Raw genomic sequence first — 15,438 nt, 5'->3', positions numbered from 1 at the left:
GCTTTTACCAACTATTTTTATTGTTTTTTGAGAGACACTGCACACTAATTATTATTGATAATTGAACCTCGTGCCCTCGAAGTCCCAATATGAAACCCAATTAAATAAAGGCTTTTAGAACTTAATTCAGAGTGGAATCGGTTAAATTATGTACTTTTTAATCGTTTTGATTGGTTTATGATTAAATTCAATAATATTATAAGAATTCAATTAAACCATAAGTTCGACTGATTTTTTAGTTGAATTTAATTGATACGTACTGATTTACAGATTAATTAATCTAATTCATTTAATGAACCGATATCCTAATTGATTCATATTTAACCGATTTGATTGGGCTCAAATAATATTACTCTATTTATTATTGCATACTTCCCATTATATCAAATATAATAGATATGTTAATGATTTTTATTCTAAACTTGAACTAAGTTAAAAACAGTTTATTCGGTCGATTGAGTATTAGTTCGATTGGTATGGTCATTGTTGTCAACGCAGAAATATGTAAATTTGAGTACTGTAAAGCACATTATCCTCTTATTTATGAGTTTGAGAAGACTATGAGTAGTTATAGACATTATATTAAAAATATCAAATATAATTAAAACTTATAATAAAATTATTAAAATATATATATTTTGTTGGAATTTCAATTCTCAATATTGTTACTATTATTATTATTATTATTATTATTATTATTTGAGGTTGTGTGACAGGAAGTGATTTGAGACCAATCTGTAAAAGCTGAAGCCTTTAAGTTGTATGATGAGTATCCTATACCACATAAAAAAGAAAAGATTATATGTATCAGCCACATCACTTACAGGATCATGATATCATATCATGCTCCCATTAAACATAATAATTAATTAATAGAAGTAATTAAAATAAAGAAAAAAAAAGTAAAAGGATACAACAATGAATCCAGCTGGCTTTTTCATGATTAAATTCTTCTAATTCAATTTCTTTTAAGGCCCCTCACAAAGGAAAAGTTTTTTTCTTAAAAGAAAAAAAAGAAAAAGCAGTTGATTTACCTAAAACTTCTACATTACCATGCATGATCTTGACTAATAATTTTTCACCCTGTTGATGTCTAATTTGTAATCTCTTGATGCTTGTACATCTTTTAGACAAAAAAATTAGTTCAAAGTTGACGGACTCTTCAACGAATTGATATTATTTTGGGATCAAACTCGGGTTTTATCTTTCAATTCTATAAAAAGTTTGAGCAGGAGTGTCTTGTTGAATTGGATCATTAACTTACCCACTAAAATGACATGAGTGTCGTGCGTTAATATTGTTAAAGTCATTTTGTTAAATTCAAATTCACTGCAATGTCCATATTTTTAGTTATGTTGCTATTTAGTGAATATATTTTTTATTTTAAAACATCACACCAACAGATTTAAAAAATAACAATGTTAATTTTTTTTTCAAAGTAAAAGGACTAAATTTTTAGAAATAAAAGTACAAAGATTAAATTTCAAAATTTTAAAGAATAGAAGGATGTATGGTATATTTTAACCTTTTTGAAAGAACCCAAGGACATAACCAAATTTTAGGTTGTATTCAGTACCATGTTACCTTTGACATTGTTCTAACATACATCACAATTTTAGTTACTAAGAATTGATTGTCAATTATTGAAATTTTCATCTTCTTACCCTCACATTTTACAATTTTCTTTTGAGTCCTTAATCTCAATTATGAAAAAGGGAAGGATGGGGTCAATTTAAAATGAAAAATAAAGTAAAAAACAAAAAATTACAGATAGAAATGTAAAGAAAGTGTTTCAGGAATTGCTTAAAAGGAGGAGAAAAATGATAGCAATAGTGGGGGCACCTCTTTTTCTTTTTTATCAAATCTGTCTATAAATCTACCATTTTTTAAAAAAAATTTGTTGCCCACAATTCACTGCATCCTCTATATTAATAATAATGGAGTTGTAGAAGGGAAGAGAGAATAAAAAAACTAAAAGAAAGAAACTAAGCCAAAAAGAAGAAGAAGGAAGGACTGAGTTGAATAATATTGAAAGGTTAGTGAGTTGAAAAATAACATAAAAATGGCAACATTTGCAGGGACTCAACAAAAATGCATGGCCTGTGACAAGACTGTTTACTTGGTTGATAAGCTCACTGCTGATAATAGGGTCTTTCACAAAGCCTGTTTCAGATGCCACCATTGTAAGGGTACTCTCAAGGTAATTAACCCAATATTATGATCATTTATGGGGTTTTTTTTTTCAATTATAAGCATATTTTCTTTTGGAATTTTCATTTTTTGGTATATTAGAAACATGAATTGGACCCTTTTTTTCTTTTGCAGCTTAGCAATTACAATTCTTTTGAAGGGGTGCTTTATTGCAGGCCTCACTATGATCAGCTCTTCAAAAGAACTGGCAGTCTAGACAAGAGTTTTGAAGGTAAAATTCCATTGTAAACCCTTGTTAGATTAGGTTTTCGTTGGGTTTAGACCTCCGATCACAGTCATTGATGGATCTTGACAATAAATTTTAGATTTAACTAAAGTTTTTTTTTCAATAAGGATTTAATAAGAATTTTCAAAAAAATTGAAATCTTAATGAAAATTTAGAAAAACTTTGAGGGGTCTAATTAAACCTCTATCTTTGGTATCCCGTAGTCACATTGAGTTTCAACTAAATTTGAAGTTAGAGTTGAGTTGGACCTTTAAATGAGGATAAAGTTCTCCCAATATCTTACTTAGGATATATTGAATTCGTTATCACTCGACTCAGTGTACCTTTAAACAGAGACAAAATTCTCTCAACATTATTGTTTCTATTCACAAAACTCGAACTTAAAACTTTACTTAAAAGTATTGAACTCTTTTATCACTCTACTCAACAAATCGAACTTAAAACTTTACTTAAAAGTATTGAACTCTTTTATCACTCTACTCAACAAATTATAATTTTTTTTATTAACATTTATTACTATATATGAGAGGATTCATTAAACCCTTTGCTCTAATTTCTTTTTTTAATGTATGATTCTTTTAGGAACACCAAAGATTGCCAAACCTGAAAAACACATAGAAAATGAGGTAATTCTTTGTAAATTTTTTATGATATTCTACCACCAAACTAACACATATACTAATGTCTAGCCATTGATTGTTTAATTGTATGGGAATAGAATGCACAGAAAGTGGTGAATTTATTCGGTGGAACCAAAGAAAAATGTGTGGGATGCAATAAGACTGTCTATCCAATTGAAAAGGTGAATAAAAATCCAGAAATTTTATTACAAAATATATGCAATTAAGCAATCAAAAATGAAAATTTCATTACAAAATTTTGTTCTTCTTCAAAAAGGTTGCTGTTGATGGGACATCATACCACAGAAGCTGCTTCAAATGCAGCCATGGAGGTTGCACTATTAGTCCATCAAATTACATTGCACATGAAGGCAAACTTTATTGTAAGCATCACCATGTTCAACTCTTTAAGGAAAAAGGAAACTATAGTCAACTTGAAGGTGACCGACAAGAAGAACCCATCACTGAGAAACTTACATCCATGGAAATTGCTGCTGAGTCATAGTTTATGAGTTGCTGCCCGAGTCAGATCATTTATTGCCATTGCTGAGTCGGTTTGTTCCCATGGGTTTTTTCTTCGTTTCTAATGTATTAGTTCATATATTTCACAATCTCCTCTTGCAAGATGTGTTTGTTCATCGGGATATGGGTTAATATATTTTTGTAAGTGGAGTGTTAGGTTTGAAAATAAGACTCCTCTTTACTCATGGTTTGTTTTCCAGCATTTGATTGTGGAAGTATTATGATGATTTTGGCTTTGAGGTCTTCTAATCCCAAAAATGGGAATGGATTTTGATTTTTTTTTTTATAATCTTTATTCGTGTCGATTGAATTACGGAACGAAGTGATAAAAAAATTGTGTTTAAATTTTCAATTGATATTAATTTTGAGTTCTATCTTTAAATAATTTCTATTTGTAATATCTTTGATCAACTTCATCCAACGAATGAACTCACTAAATAAATAGACATTGATTTCCACCTATGTGACACATAGGTTAATCGCCATGCATATAGAAGATTCTAGAAGTATAAACATGTGGTTTCTACAACTTGTATAAAAGATCCAAACGATCCACGAATGTTTCCGCAATGAACTTTAACAGAGTTAGAACTCGAAAAAGAAAGAAGAAAAGATGGAGAAGAAAACATCATAATTAAAGCAACTATAATGGCCGACAAAGTGATGAATGCTGTAATGATGAGCAAGCACAGCTGCACAAGGCTGTACATAAAACTATTCATATACTGCATCTGCGGAAGAAAGTGGGATTTTGATTCCATGGGGCTTTTCTTTTTTTTGCCTCCTGTAGAGACTACACTATTCAGTTCTTTAGATAAAATATACGATTCAATTTTAAAAAGTTACAAAATAGTTTTTAAATTTTTCGAAAATTTTTATTTAAGTCACTAGGCTATTAAAATTATTTTTGTGTGCCTTTCTTTATTTGTAGAACACCGACATTGACCGGCAAATAGACTTAGATCTAAGTAATATTTTTCTACTCATCGATGAGTCAACTGTGTCAATTGTCTAATTGTCGCTCACAACTCGCTAGTTGGACCCTTTTAAAAATAAATTTAGAAGCTCAGTGACTAAAATAAAGACTTTCAAATAATTCAATTACTATTTTAAAACTTTTTAAAGTTAAGTGACCAAATATAAATTTACTAATAGTTTAAAAACACAAATACCCGATTCTAAATTAAAAGCCATGATCGTTAGTCAATCTGCTATAGATTCCCTTCACGAAACACACACTTAAACTCAATTTTCCAATCACAAGCAACAACACTATCATAATCCACCTCGCCTCTATAAGGATAAAATCCAAAGCTGCTAAACTGTTCGTTTCCAAGATCACCCGTCTCACCTTCATCTTCCTTACCAACATCTATCCATTATATATACCTCATAATTCAGCCTCAATAATAATACAAATCCCTATGTATTCCGTGCAAAACCAGATTGTCAGACACCATTCTCATCTTGGATAGAGCCTCCAGCTACTGCATAACCCCTCTCAAGCACCATCGGTGTTGACTTCAGTCCATCCTGATTTAGGACGCTGCTAACAAATTGACTGTCATATCATCTCCTTTTCTTTGTTATCCGGCCCATCTGTGTTATGAACAGCATCACAGAATTCTGGACTCAATCGTCATGCCTGTTCAGCGTACTTTCCCACTCAGAGAAATTCTCATTAAACCTGGTTTCGTTGTAGCCATAGACACCAGCATAACAAACCGAAAACCACATCCCAATTGTCATCATTCAAAACAAAGCATTCCTGCCTAGTTATATTGGCATGAATCCAATCAACTAAATTAAGGCCTAAGAACTCGTTCAATCTGTCATTCTTCACAACTCGGCTCCAAAGACCCGCCGCTGACAAGCACCTTCACAAAATATGATCTATATCCTCCAACCTAGATTCACATTGACTACACCAGCGATCCGTTGTAATATATCTTCGCCATATTTTAGCATTCCTCAACAGGTTGACATGAGCCATAAGCCAAAAGAAATACCCTCATGACTCCCTAATCTTCCAAATCGCCTGCCACTGTTTATCAATACCTCGACCAGGTTCCTTAACAATTCATATGGTGAGGAGTGAACATGGATCCTTTGTTCCATCTCCAACCAGGTTAAGTTAATAAAATTAAAAATTTTAACTAATTTATCGTTTACACTAATTCATACTCACTGTTTTAATTATCGTTTTAACTAATTTAATTGGTTAAGTTAATTGTGCAAGATATATAAATAAATAAGTATTTGATTAAATTATAAATTTAGTTTGATGGATGAACGGTGAAAAAATTCAAAAAAAAATACATAAAGTCAAAATATGTTATTATCTAATTAATTGATAATGTATATGCCTATCATCTAAATAATTTTTTTTAAGGTTGACGATCAAAGTTCACCCAACACTTGTTAGATATTGGGTAATGTACAAAACTATAATCTTAAATGGCAATGCAAACCCACTGAAAAAACCATTAAATCATGAATACCAATTAATGCATTACTCTCCCTACATTTCATAATCATTATAAATAAAACTGAATTTCCACCCAAAATATATCAACCGAAATAATGTATGTGCTCAACTGATCTGTGACTGAGTGAGTTAAATTCCCATAACATAGCAATATTCCCTTTGTTTCAAAATCTATTTCTAAATGGCAGTTCCTAAAAAGAAAAAATTAAGCACAAAGATGCAAACAAAACTATATAAGATATTGGCACAAAAAACTACAGCAAAATGAATTCATTTCTATTGAGAATGGCATGAAAATGCTTCAGAACACGAAGAAAACTACACAACAGATAAATCTCAAATGCAAAACAAACAGTTCCTATCCCCCCTATTTACATGTCTAGTTTCTATGTTTTCCAGCATCCTGAGCGCAGAGCTATTCAAAATGAATAAATATCAACTGCAATCCCATAATATTCTCAAAAAAACAAAAAACAAAGCAAGAACCCCTGCATTTGAAACCACATTAGCAAGGTTGTTAATGGAATCTACTTTTCCTCGCAAAAGGAAGAATCCTATACATATGCAACCAAAAAGGCCCTAACCCTTTTTTTTGTTCTCCCCCGGACGGCTACAAATAATAAGGATGATCACTGGGTGCCTGCTACAAATAGGGACGATCACTGGGTGCCTGCTGCAAAAGGGATGATGACTGGGTGCCTGCTGCAAAAATCGTCAACACCTCTTTGCTCGTTTTGCCAAATCAAGCTCGAACCATCTGTGTATTACACAAACAATATTGTACAAGGAATCCCATAAATACTGTGTAGAGGTTCTATATGCAAAAAAATTTAAAATAAAAATCGACATTAGTTAAAGGCGGGTGTAGAATAAAAGAGAAATAAGCTTGCATGGTGTATTTCTCTGCGCATATGTTCATGTGTGCAAAATAAATAATGACAATACATGGCAATTTACCACTTTCTGATTGTTTCTTCCTTTTAGAGTTTTCATTGCTGCTTCTGCAAAAGCTTGCGCTGCCTCTGCATCAGCTTCAGCAACCTCTGCCTCTCTTGCTGCTTCTTCAGCTTCTGCTATTGCAGCTTCTGCTTCTGCAACTGCTCGAGCAGCGGCTGCAGCAGCCTCTTGTGGTGTCATCTTCCTCATCCTAGCTAACTCTAAATCAATCTGAGATTTTGTGATGATTTTCAAATCATCCCTATCAAATCGAGGAGAAACCCTTTCCCTTCCCTCTGAAAATAGCATGGGATGATTCCTCCTCCTGTCTGAAAATGACAGAGCAGGTGCAATCCTATACCTGCGTTTCACCTGCAAATAAAAGCAAGGATGATTTCAACTAAATAACTACCATAAACTTGGTAAGGTGGTATTAGGACTATCAAGAAGCATAGAGAGGAATTCCTCCCAAAATTTTACAACGAAACTGCAAGCATGTGTTACACAGAGTGGAGTGCAATCAGCCTATACACTGAAATGCCTTCTCAGTTCACATTTATCAATTTAACTAGTTCCAGGAATTCTTAATGATGCCAAAAACACACAGATGTACAGAGCAGTCCTTAGATCAAATTTTTACAAAAAAACTGCAAACATTTGTGTTTTACACAAAGGGTGCAGTGCAATCAGCTTGTTCACTATAACACCTTCTTAGTTCACATTACTCATAAATGCATAGCAATCGTTGAACTTAAGATCAAATACAACCCTATAATCATGAATATATAACTTACAACTCCGAAATCCTTATCTGTTTCCAAAAATTATAACAGAGAATACATCCACTGGCATCAAAATATATGCAAATAATATATTCATGAAACAAGACATCTATTAATTTCTCAGACAACAAACTTCATGACTTAGAATAAAGTAGCATCAAATATGTTTCCATGTGGTATGCTAATTACCTTTATCAGTCTACCACAAGCTGTTAAATACTTTAACTTCGCTGACAAGAGCCTCTTAAAGTCAGGAGGTGCCCAGTATTGCTCCTACAGAATAAGAAAAGAAATCGGTCAATTATGCCAACAAACTCTTAGTTAACACATGTTTACAGGGACATCAAAATGCTAAAGCCAACAGACTGATGGGAAACACACGAGCTAAATGCTGCTGCCATCACCAAATTTTGAGACTGAGCATCACATCTAAAGCAGATGACATTGATGAAAAAAATAGGTAAATTATACTTAAAAACCCTCTAAATTGAAGACATATCAAAAGAAACATACAAATGTTAAAGCCAACAGGAAAACAACTAACAGATAACATATGAGCTAAACATAGTGGGTGCTGTCATCACCAGAATATGAGATGGAACATCATATCATTTTAAGTCCAAGAAAGCAGATTAAATTGATAAAATTATTATTTTAGCATGTTAAGTTCCATCAAATTTCTTAAGCAGAATAGTCAGGGATCTATTTGAAAATAAATAGGGTAGCAACACCCTGAACAAAGGAAAACATTTAGCAGACTGCCATGACTTATGTAGTCACTCTCTTATGCCTTCAAATTCAAACTGTACAAAGAAACATTTATGTCACACGGCTTTCCTTGCAGCTATTTTCTTCAATTAAAAAGGTGTATATCGACCAATCATGAGCCATTTCAAAGTTCTCTGTTTATTAAAGACCTCAAATGCAAGATTTTCTTTAAATAGGAAAAAGAATGGAATTATAAACATGAATACTGGCATATAAACACTACCTCTATATATGCAGCAATATTTGTCTTGTTTGAACCACCAGGCTCCTTCAAGGTTGTAATTGCTTCCATAATGAGGTTATCTAACCTACAACAGTGACAAGAATTAACAACGTCAGGAGTGAAATTATACAAGATGAAATTAATCAAACAAAAATAAGAACAATGTCTAACCTGACGATGGATCTCTTTGTAGAAGATGGAATCTGTAATGTAGCACTGGAAACTGGGACAGACTTAACATCCACGATTTCCTCATCACTTGGAGCTACAGCGAGGTCCACCGCACTCTCCTCCTGTTTAGGAAAGCTAGATGTCCTTTTCACAGCTAGCCTAGCTTTGTCTCGAGAACCCCATCCATTGGCCATCACACTCATATTTCTCCATTTATCCTACCCAAAGATACAAAGAAAACATGAATTAACAAGTACAAAACTCTATAGGTACTTTTCATCAAGACAAGGACTGAACCATTCAACATTAGAAGCCAAAGGAACATACCTTAAGATCTACATTGGAACGCAGATACAAGACGCCACTAAATTCAGGGTCTTTCAGTATCGTTCGCCATTTTCCAGCACCATGTTTGATGACTCCAGCTTTTAGCGCTGCCTCTTCTTCAGGTGTCCATTTCTGCTTAGGAGCACCCATTTAAAGGAACACAAAGGGGAAAAAAGCCTTCAAATTCAAGAAGCTGCAAAAGTCATTTCCCTCAATATTAGCAGATAAAATCAACGAAAAAAGAGATTTCAAGCATCATTCTTCCATGGAATTAATATTGAAACAATTATCATCAATATTCTGTTATAATTGGGTAAATTTAGCTAATTCCTAATCGAGAATAACGTGAATAACAAATCAATACTACATGATTCCAAGAAATGACCATCATCATAAAATTAAAACTATTTCAATAAAGAAATGCCCCTTTATCAACTAACAAAGCGAAAAAATGACATAATTTCACCCATCTGATTTCTAAAGATTATTAATAGGAATAGCATACAGACAGAAAGGCAATTAAGCAAAATTAAAAAGCAGATTTGAAACAATCGAAAACACGAACGAAATTAAAACGCAGATTAACATATAAAAAATGAAATTACCAGATGCGCACAGACAAAGAGGGGGAAAAGAAGAACAATTACCTTATGATATAATTTTGTGGGTGACTGAATCGGAGATCGGAAGGCGAAGAACTGCTATTTTTCTTAAAAAGACCGAAAAGAAAAAGAGAATTAAAGAAGAAATTAAATTCAATTATTTTTTTCTACCATGGCGATGCTATGCTACAGGAGATTTCACGGCGATTCAATGGGACGCTGTGATTTTCTGGCGGAAAAATTTGTTAGGGTTTCTATTTTTCCCCCTTTTTGTTTCTGAAATAAGATTAGGGTTTACTCGTGTCACGTGTGGAAGTAGGATGTGATCCCTGAAATGAATATGTTATTGACACGTGTCAACGACTTTGGCGGCTTCGGAATTTTGACCTTTACTAACAAAGAGTAACAAGATTTAGTAGCTTTTTAGAAATTAAGGGAAAAAATTACCCTTTTTTTCCTAATCAAGATAATAAATAATTTTGCATAATTTATGGCAGGTAGGGACGAGGGTAGTGGGAAAATGGAGAAATTTCATTGTAGTCCCTTTAAAAATTATATTAGAAAAATTGCATTTTAATCCATTTAAAAGTTTATAACTTAGCTTAAGTTCTCTGAACTGAAAAAAGTTTCTAGCTTCGTCCATTATGGTAGGTTAGGACTAACCTACTACTAAGCTTACACATTTTCCTATTAATGTTGTCAGTTAAAGACGAGTTATTAGTTAATTCTCATGCACCAAAACCAAATGAGTGAATAACAATTCAAATGAAGTTTTGTTTTTATCTCCGCTTTGTTGTTATTTTATCTAAAATATCTTAATTTCTTTATTTTCGTTGGAGAGTGTTTCGGAGTACAAATTCTAATATTTATATAGCTCATCGTTTTCTTCTAGAGCTCTTAATGGTCAACATAGAGCCTTCAATCCCAACTTCAACCTCTTCCGCTTAGGTCCATCTCCAATTTACATAAACATCTTACAGTTTTTCTTTTTTGAAGTTTTTTGAAGGTTAAAATATGTCATGAGTCCTTATACTCCTTACAAATTTATAATTTTGTCTATGTACTTTTATTTATAGAATTTGGTACCTATACTTTTCAAATTTTGAAATTTAGGTCCAACTAATAACACTGTTAAAATTATTTTATTAAACTCAGGTTCATTATAAATGTCAATTTTTTAGTTACATTGCCACCAAATGAGTATTTTTTTTTTATTTCAAGATGTCACACCAACAAAACTAATAGCGTTAACAATTGGACCTGAATTTTGAAATCTAAAAAGCAAATATACTAAATCCGGGAAATAAAACTAAAATGACTAAATTCTAAATCGGTGAAGAGTATAAGAATCTATGACATATTTTAACCTTTTTTGAATAATGGAAACAAAATCTTTTGGTTAAAACATGTCATAAGTCCTTATATTCTTTGTAAGTTTGGAATTTAGTCGTTGCATTTTTATTTTTAAGAATTTAATTAATTTAATTTTTAGATTTTTAAATTCAAGCTTAATTATTAACACTATTAAAATTATTTTTGTTAAATCCAAGTTCATTACAACATCATTTTTCTAAATAAATTGTTACCAAATGAGTTTTTCTTTAAATGTCACACCAACCAATTTAACAAAAAAACAGTATTAACACTTGGACTTAAATTTTCAAAGAACAGACCTATTCTAAGTTGATAGGGATTATCTCGATACTTAGTGACTCTGCCATTAAGAGATCCAAGGGCGCGCCATGGCACCTTAAAATGGTAAATTTTCAATTTAAATTTTTTATAATTTATAAAATTTTAAATTAGTAATAGTGAAATTGTATTTTAGCCTCCTAAATATAATACAAATTTAATTAAATTTTTTAAAAATTATAAATATATAAACTATTAAAATAATAATATTATAATTTTTACTATCGTAAAATTTTATAATTTAATTCTCAAACCAACAAAAATTTTCGAACTCTGCGTATCTAAATTTCTCATCAACATTGCTCACAAGGAAACACAATCATTCAGCGCATTGATTAATTCCAAACAATCAGACTCGATAATAACGTGATCAAATTGCTTCTCTTTCAGCCAACATAAGGCTTCTTTCATAGCCATTGCCTCTGCAATTTTCGGTTCAAAAAACAGCCTTCAAATAACCTGATATGCAGCCTAAGGCACTACCAGCAGCATCTCTCACAACACTGCCCAACAAGTTCGACCTCTCAATACAACCGCATCAGTATTACATTTGACCCCTACCGTCGGTTGAGGCTTCCACCGACGAACAGCAGCCGAAGTAGGCGCAGAAACAACTTGCACCTTGCTAGAAGCCGATTGTGTCGCGATCCAGCATAAAAGACAAAATAAGAAGCTTGGACCTCAACATTCCGCCAAAAAGAAATGTTTCTATGAAGCCATATACTCCAAAGAAAAGCAAGAATTCCCTCGGTTGTAACATCACCGATGCATTGCAGCACAGAGTTTATCAAATAAAGCAGCGAATCTGTACCAGGAGCCATTCCCGACGACTCCCATACCACCTTAGTTTTCAGACAATCGAGAAACACATGATTAAAGGACTCCACAGCCGCACAAGAATAATACTAGAAAAATTATTAATAACAACTCTATATGTGTTTGATAACTAAAAAAAAAATCAATAAATAATTGTTAAAATAAAATAAATAGGTAAATATCTACTTATCATTGTTTAAAATAAATTATTTTTTTAAAATAAAACATCAAATTATTATTTTTAAATTTTCTCCTAAATTATGTAAAAGAACATAAAATATTGTACTAATACGATTAAAATTATGAAATAAATAATTTTTAAAAATTCAAATTAATTAAGATGAAGTAATATAATTATATTAATAGCAATGAAGTAAATAAGTTGATAACTATTTTTCACGTAATCTGATTTTTTTATATAGCAATAAAATGAGTTCAATCAAAATAAAATTACACTAATCAATTGTATCGAAAATTAATTATTTAATTAATATAATATAATAGAAAATACAGAATTCGTGTCAATTGAGTTTTGTGAGCTTTGTTGCCAATATAAGAATATGTGAGTTTGAGTACATTAAAACTCATTATTTTTCTATTTATAGGTTGAAGAAAGAGTATGAGTTGCTTCGACTAATTATGATTTTTTTATATTTTCATTTAATTATTTTTAATTAAAAATTGGAGATATCGTTTAAGCCAAGACCTTAGAAGCTAATACTACACTATAAAACATACCACAATGCGTTGCAAAAAAAGTATGAAAATCTATATTTATAAAAAAAAATTATTGAATTTTAAAAAAAAATTTAATTAAAATGATAAAATTAAAATTTTAGAATTCATGTTCTAAGTTTAAATTTCGCATTTATTTTAGGTTGAAATTATTAATAATTATTTAAAAAAATAAAATTTTAATCATTTTAAAAATCATTTCGTAACATTAACTCGAACTCTTCAAAACTTAAATTTTACTTTTTTAATAATATAAAAATTAAATTAATTAAATTTAATAATTAAATAAATAATTTAAATATTCCTTTACTCGGCAGAGCAAAAGATACCAATCACTGTCCAATTGGCTAACCTTGGAACAAATATATATACAGATAAAAACTAAGAACTAGGAATTAATATAAAATATAACAAAGGTTTAGTTTAATTCCAAACAAAGGTCCAATTTAATTATTTAAAGAACATAAACAAAAAAAATTAAGCAGGCGAGACAGTAAGAACATTTGATTTTTCAACATTTGAGGCATTTGGCATAGTTGGATTCTCAAAAGCAAGCATCCAGCAGGCAACAACAGCACAGAGCAGCCAAACTGCACAAGCAATTTAATTAATTAAATAAATCAATTAATGGAAACAACTATACAAATCAATCAATTCAATCATCAGGTATTAATTTGGCAAAAGACTGTCTTTTGTCTATTTCTCTTTCGAGTTCTGTTTCCACATGATTTTGTTTTTCATTCAATGATTTTGAAAGCATTATGTTTCTAGAAAGCAATTGATAGATTTTAACATCCATAATTTGTTTGACTTTGTTAATTTAGGTTAAAATTTGCTCTTAATTTTTTTACTTTTATAAAATTTGAGATTTAGTCAAAATAGTATATACATTCTAATCAGTATGTTAACGAGAAATACTTACAATGATTTTTAAATTAAAAAAAAATAAGAGGATTGAATCTCAAATTTTGTCGAAAACTTTGAAATTATAGGAAATTTGAAAGAAAAAAGAAAAAGGTGAAAATAGTTATATGACCGAAACACCCCTTGCAGCATCGAACGCCGGAGACTGACCAAAAAAGTCTAGGGGTATTTTCGGAACATTGACAGAAAATATGAAGAACTGACTGATCATGCGAAAAGATATGACCGAATGCCATTTTTTCTCGGCGATTTTGACGAAAACGATTTTTTCACAACAGACGCCGAGTGGAATTAAGTTAAAGATTTCGTGGATCTGACTTACGATTCAATATACGGTAGAAATACTCGTACATGCAAGGGAAACCCTAAAGTCGTGCAGAGAATGAGGGAGAGGTGACTTACCAGCCTTCTAAGAAACCAGTACTTTGCTGTTGCTGAGGAGGAGGCTGAGCAGGATATTGAGGGGCGTAAGGAGGAGGATATCCTTGAGGAGGATAACCTTGAGGATATCCTTGTGGAGGATATCCCGGTGGTGGATAAGCATCCTTCGGATATCCTTCCGGTGGATAACCTATTAATTTCAAACACCAAAAAGAAAAAAGAAAATCAGATCCGTTAGATGACCGGATCTATTCGATCGCAATGCAAAACAAAAAAGGCAAATATGTAAATCTATATGCTAAACAAACAAACAAGCCAAAAAAAATCTCAGAAAATAAGCAAAAAACCAAGTTTTGACCTTGAGTAGGAGGAACACCAACTGGAGGCTGTTGTTGATTGTAATAACTCATCACTGTTCTTTTTGATTTTCCTGCAAATAGTTTCGCTAAGGAAGATCTTTCTCTCTTTTCTTGAGTAGAAGATTTTTTGTTCCTTTTCACTCCCTGGGGAAAATTTTTTGGAAGAGAGAAGGCTCTGTGTGAACTGTGGAGGGATAAGGCAAAGTGAATATTATTATATACTGGATATTTTCAAAAGAACAATTTGTTTAACAATTCTATTTTTTTTTTCTCTCTTGTTAAAGTTGGGAAGGATTGTCTTTTACTCTTTGGCGGGAATTACAAGATGGGGAGTATCTGCTAAGTTTTTTAGCGTGTAGTGCTATTATCAGAAATAATTAGTGAAAAGAAATAATTTATTAATTGTATATATTTTAACTTGCAATTATGATGGTATACTTAAATGAAATTAATGTTTCTGTAGTTAAAAAAAATTACTAATTAAACATTAGTTAACAAGGTCTCCAATTAGCCTCGAATTTTGGGCTTGAACTAGTAATCCTTGAGATGGATAATATTGAAGCAATCTAAGTAATTCAAGTAACTAAAGTGGATCAGCAACATTCTGCAGTAAGTCAAGCCATCAAGAATCTACTCCAACTTCTTTAGATGGTAT

General features: G+C 31.6%; 3 protein-coding genes across 3 annotated transcripts; 1 reads left to right on the top strand and 2 right to left on the bottom strand.

Annotated features, from left to right (window-relative positions):
* The first annotated feature begins 1,899 nt into the window (after positions 1–1,899).
* On the top strand, positions 1,900–3,814 carry LOC107886937 (LIM domain-containing protein WLIM1). Its single transcript, XM_016811042.2, has 5 exons — positions 1,900–2,200; positions 2,326–2,422; positions 3,020–3,063; positions 3,156–3,239; positions 3,335–3,814. The coding sequence occupies exons 1-5, from the start codon at positions 2,063–2,065 to the stop codon at positions 3,560–3,562; spliced, it is 591 nt and encodes a 196-aa protein (XP_016666531.1). The 5' UTR covers positions 1,900–2,062; the 3' UTR covers positions 3,563–3,814.
* Positions 3,815–6,322: 2,508 nt separating this feature from the next.
* LOC107886936 (telomere repeat-binding factor 1) lies at positions 6,323–10,180 on the bottom strand. Its single transcript, XM_041101990.1, has 7 exons — positions 9,922–10,180; positions 9,275–9,467; positions 8,948–9,165; positions 8,777–8,861; positions 7,975–8,058; positions 7,025–7,375; positions 6,323–6,824 (listed from the first exon to the last, which is right to left on the bottom strand). The coding sequence occupies exons 2-7, from the start codon at positions 9,422–9,424 to the stop codon at positions 6,810–6,812; spliced, it is 903 nt and encodes a 300-aa protein (XP_040957924.1). The 5' UTR covers positions 9,425–9,467; positions 9,922–10,180; the 3' UTR covers positions 6,323–6,809.
* Positions 10,181–13,488: 3,308 nt separating this feature from the next.
* Positions 13,489–15,108, bottom strand: LOC107886935 (cysteine-rich and transmembrane domain-containing protein WIH2). The gene is made up of 3 exons (XM_016811041.2): positions 14,783–15,108; positions 14,446–14,614; positions 13,489–13,709 (listed from the first exon to the last, which is right to left on the bottom strand). The coding sequence occupies exons 1-3, from the start codon at positions 14,832–14,834 to the stop codon at positions 13,664–13,666; spliced, it is 267 nt and encodes an 88-aa protein (XP_016666530.1). The 5' UTR covers positions 14,835–15,108; the 3' UTR covers positions 13,489–13,663.
* Between the last annotated feature and the right edge of the window lie 330 nt (positions 15,109–15,438).

Source organism: Gossypium hirsutum, chromosome A03 (genome assembly GCF_007990345.1).
Source record: "Gossypium hirsutum isolate 1008001.06 chromosome A03, Gossypium_hirsutum_v2.1, whole genome shotgun sequence".
Classification (NCBI taxonomy): domain Eukaryota; kingdom Viridiplantae; phylum Streptophyta; class Magnoliopsida; order Malvales; family Malvaceae; genus Gossypium; species Gossypium hirsutum.
Note: the sequence above shows the minus strand (reverse complement) of the source record. Positions and strands in the feature narration are given on the sequence as shown.